The sequence below is a fragment of the Parasteatoda tepidariorum genome, chromosome 9, assembly GCF_043381705.1.
Source record: "Parasteatoda tepidariorum isolate YZ-2023 chromosome 9, CAS_Ptep_4.0, whole genome shotgun sequence".
In the NCBI taxonomy this organism is placed as follows: Eukaryota; Metazoa; Arthropoda; class Arachnida; order Araneae; family Theridiidae; genus Parasteatoda; species Parasteatoda tepidariorum.
In genome coordinates this window covers 70,183,844-70,188,771 of record NC_092212.1, presented here as the reverse complement: position 1 = coordinate 70,188,771, position 4,928 = coordinate 70,183,844, and the positions used below count along the sequence as shown (strand labels likewise).

General features: G+C 30.4%; 1 protein-coding gene across 2 annotated transcripts in view; it reads left to right on the top strand.

The window, feature by feature from the left end:
• Nucleotides 1-3,802, top strand: part of LOC107440276 (uncharacterized) — a 98,010-nt gene extending 94,208 nt beyond the window's left edge. For both annotated transcript variants that reach the window (XM_043052816.2, XM_043052815.2), the window contains exons 5-6: nucleotides 88-144; nucleotides 3,646-3,802. In XM_043052816.2, coding sequence (XP_042908750.1) covers nucleotides 88-144; nucleotides 3,646-3,705 — 117 coding nt within the window. In that variant the 3' untranslated portion in view covers nucleotides 3,706-3,802. The remainder of the gene's footprint in view (nucleotides 1-87; nucleotides 145-3,645) is intronic.
• Nucleotides 3,803-4,928: the final 1,126 nt, after the last annotated feature.

Genomic DNA, 4,928 nt, shown 5'->3' with positions numbered 1-4,928 from the left:
TATATGTATATATATATTTATATATATATATATATATCTGCAGAGAGAGAGACAGAGAGTACTATAGTATTTTATAAATTTTTTCAGATTGATTGCAATGATCCGACCCGAGTTTCACAATGCACATCATGGAATGAATTAGTTGTAAGTTTGTTTTTTTACTAGCTCACTTTCTGCAGCAATATGCCTTTTCTTGTAATTTTAAAAACTTTGATTTTCAAAGCATTTTAATATTTTCTAACTAATGATATTATAAACAAGCTTGATTTTTTCCTGACAATTATTCTACATTATTAATTAATTCAATGAGATTGAATTCAAGAATATTGATTGTAAGTGCTTCGAAATTTTTTTCTTTGTATAGTACTAACTTATAAATGCCTTATACTATTTTCTGAAATATACTTTCTACTACTTTCTTTTACTTATACTACTTTCTAAGGTACTTTCAAAAAAGTACCTTAATTTTAATGATATTTTTCTAAAATTTTTATTTTATTGAAAACTATTATTAAATTATTATAAATAAATATATATATATACATATAATGTTACTATTGAAATTATTGAATGATATTTCTTAAGAAATTATAAAATCTTTTAAATTTTTCAATGCATTATTCAGCAACTTTCATTGAGTTTGCAACAAGTTAAGTAGTTTATATACTTAAAGCTGTTATTTTTATTTTTAAATATAAAGTCATTCTAGAAAAAATTATTAAATTTATGTCGACATTTTATAAAGCTATTTCTTAATCATAAAGTTATTAATAGGTATTCTATACAGTTGGAAAAAAAAACATATCGTAAGTATATAAGAAAATAAAGCATTTCTAAAGTTAACTCAGTAATTTTTATTGAAAAGTTTGCATTTCGAGAAACAGTTAATACTTTTCATATTAATCTTAATATAACATTAATGAAAATAGATACGTAGTAGATTGAAATTTGAATGCATAAAAAAATGCTTACAGATGGGTTAAAAATTATACAAATTATAGATTATTGACAATTAAGAAAGCGTTTTATAATTAAATTCCTAAATTCCCTAAAAATATACAATTATTAGATAGAAATGATTCTATAATAAATAAGAATTATTGCATATTGTTAATAAACAAATATTTTTAAGTTAAAGCAAAACGAGTTTATAAACAAACCATATCGAATTTAAATTTTGTAGTAATATAGAGGCTTATGGTAGCTATGTAGCAATATATCGTCTTTTATAGTGATATATTGACCTATATGATATTATTTCTGACAAATTTAACATTAAATAACTTTCAAATGTTATATTTTGTATCCCTTCATACTCTTTCTGCATTTTTAGCACATCTACGTAATCTAAATGTTTTAAGTCTTAAAATTGCTTGCAAAGAAAAATAATAATAAAAATAATTAAATGGCGGTAGCACCGTTTCCGATATTTTAATTTAGAGGCATTATTAAAGTAACCAACATTTTTAAAGTAATTGTATTAATTGCAACTTTGGAAAGAATATTATGAAACGTTTCTAAGTATTGGTTTGCGTTTTTTTATAAATCAAAAAAATTTGTTTTAAATTACGAATTTATTTCATTTACACTAAGTAAAAAATATAAGATAATTTAAAAAAAGTTTTTTGAAACAAATTTATTAAAAAAATCAGATTTTTTATTTATTATCTCTACTGTAAAAAATCTTAAGTGAAAATTAACACGAAAAGTGATTTGGACTTATTAAAAAATAATATGCCAAAATATAATATTTTCCCATTATTTTATTAATGGGTCAAAAAGCATTGAATTAATAAATATATAATTTTTGCACCAAGAAAATTACTATGCATCAATATAGACCATTATTTTGCTTCCAAACATCTTGTTAAAAATTGGAATCAAAGCATCATTCACCGTCACAGATAAGCAGAGATTATGGATAGAATCTCTTATGGACAATCTTGCAGGTATATTGAAACACCTCACAAAACTTTTACTCTTAGTCAACGTAACCCAGACTTCTGTTCCGTTTTTAGAAGTGAGTTACTAGCACTGGATGCGAGACTTGAAGCCATTTGGAGGGAAAATGATTATGGAACGTAACCGTAACCCAGACTTCTGTTCCGTTTTTAGAAGTGAGTTACTAGCAGTGGATGCGAGACTTGAAGCCATTTGGAGGGAAAATGATTATGGAACGTAACCCAGACTTCTGTTCCGTTTTTAGAAGTGAGTTACTAGCAGTGAATGTGATACTTGAAGCCATTTGGCGGGAAAATGATTATTAAAATCTCTGGATTCTGACTGATAGCCGAAGTTCAATGGAACATCTTAATAATTAGATCTATATTGGCTATAAGACAAAAATATCTGTCCTTCACAAGTTGAAGTGCATCTAACTTCAACATGATATTCATTTCCGGTGGATCCCATCCCATGTGTATCTATTTGGTAACGAGAAGGCAGACTGTCTGGCAAAGGATGGTTGCAGCTTGCCAACTTCTGCATCTGATGAACGTACCTACCTAGAAATTTTTTCTCAGATGAAAAACTTAAATAAGAGAATTTGGCCCGTGCCCCCTCACTCACGACTTGTATAGGGCTAGTAAGCCGGGACAGTCGTTGATTCTTCCATACGACAGAAAAACCAATACTTGCTTTTCACGCCTTGTCAGTGGACATCTAAAATGTCTTATTTTTTCACAGGGTATAAAATCCTACCTTCTTTGCCCAAAACGCCACCAACATCAGGCTTCAGCTGAACAAATTTTAAGCTGCTTGGGACTTCTTCGGGAAGCAATTTTCGCTTCTCCTCTCCTTGTTTCCGACTTTTTACTAGTCAACAGATTTATAGATCTGGTCTGACGCTGTCAGACCTTTGGAGATAAGTAACAACAACAGAATCCCTTACCTTCAATCATAAAATATCAAGGATTACTTCTTTACTTATGCTTATTGCTTACCAACTTGTTTAAAGTTGACATCAAAGCATTATTCTCCCATAAAGATAAGAAGATAATATAAATAGAATGATTTATCAATCTTTAAATAACAAGAATTACTTGTAACCGTGTGTATTTGCTTAACTATTAACAAGTGTCTTTTTTCTATTAAATTTAATTATAATTTAGCATTAAAGCATTAGTTCACAGGCATGGGGAAATAAAACAATCCTATATTACTGAAATTATATTACCATATAGTCAATTGAAACGAAACTAATCTTCCGGACAGCGTTAGAACTAATATGAAATCTGAGTCCGTGATCTTATTTTTACTACTCAATTTTTAGTAAAAACAATTATTTCAGAATGCAGACACACAATAATTCATTAAATGATTCTAGTTTGTACCTAAAGTAAACTACCGTGAAAATTAAAATTTAAATTAGTGAATAAATTCGAAAATCAATCAATAAGGAGTTTTGTAATTTATTGGTATTACTTTTTTTTACGAACGAATTGCCCAAATTAATATATAAAACTTTTGATATAATTTTGAGAAGTTTTCTTTACGAAACACTAGATAAAGCGAAGGAAAAATTTAAATTATCATTAATATTGGTGAGCATTATTTCCTTTTTCTTATATAAGCGAAAATTCCTCTAATAACAATAAATATTATAAATCAACAAATCTGTTTTGAATTTAGTGTTTTTTTTTGCAGGAATGTGTAATTCCACTTCTTGATAAGTCGCACAACGACGGACTTTGTGGATGTGACTAACAATGAAAATCCATTTTCGGGGAAAATGGCTTAAATATCTGCTATTGTCTATAAATGCAATAAAATTATTCTTACATAAACGCAATAACTTTGAAAATATTCTGATTTTTTTATTAATTTTTTCCATATTTTGAGCTATTTTTTTCAATATAGATACGATGTAAATCCAATTTTAAAGAGTAATTCTTATTTGCTTTTTATAAAATTAAAGATGCATAACTGTAACTGGAAATAGACGTACACCAGCTTTTAAGTATTATTTAATGCAAGGAACAGTTTTTGGGTCCACAGTAGACTGATTGTAGGGCTCTGTTTTTAGTGGGACACAGAAATCTAGTATCACTGGCTATGATCGGTGAGGGGTTGACTCCCTTGATCAGTTTTTGTAGAGACCGCGAGTGAGGGGAATCGGTCTTCGTTAAATTGTTCTGCCATAAATAGCTCAATTCAGCTAGAATGTCGTCTGATTCTTGAAGCTAATGAGCCATCCCTTCTACAGATGAACAAAATTGTGATGGCTCGCCTTCGGATTTTCCTCAGGGATGCTTCCCAGACCTTTCCTTTCCTCCAGACGTGGACACGTACCTAGGTTTGCAAAAACCTTACCCGTATAGTCCACGTCTGGCTACCAGTCCAGCTCGCCACAATCCGGTGAGCTGGCCTGATCAGAGGGAATTTATTATAAAAAATTGCATATTACATAATACATATAAAAAAACTTTTACAATAAAATTTAGTAAACAGCATTGAAAGTCTTACGGAAGACAATGATGTGCAACACATTTGTTTAAAAGAAAAAACAATGGCTGAAGCAATAAATGAAGTAAAAAGAACATGAACAATAAAAAAATGAATTTTTTGCTTCCCAGACCGTCGCAAATAGACCTTTGTAGAGCCGCGATGGTTCAGGGGATGGAGCATTCGCATTCCAATGAGGCGAACCAGGATCGAGTCCCAGCCCAGTCGATATGAATTCCGCATCCGGCTAACACCGACCGTGTTGCTGACGTGAAATATCTTCAGTGGTAGACGGATCATGGGTTAGAGTCGCCTTACCATCAGGCAAACTGTGGGTGGTTCTCGTGGTCTTCCTCTCCATGTAACGCAAATGCGGATTATCTCCACCAAAAAGTCCTGCACGAAGGCAAATTTCTCCCAATACTCAATCCCTTGTCTTCTGGATTGGGTTCAAAATTATAAAGCTACGGAGTTGAACATTAGTA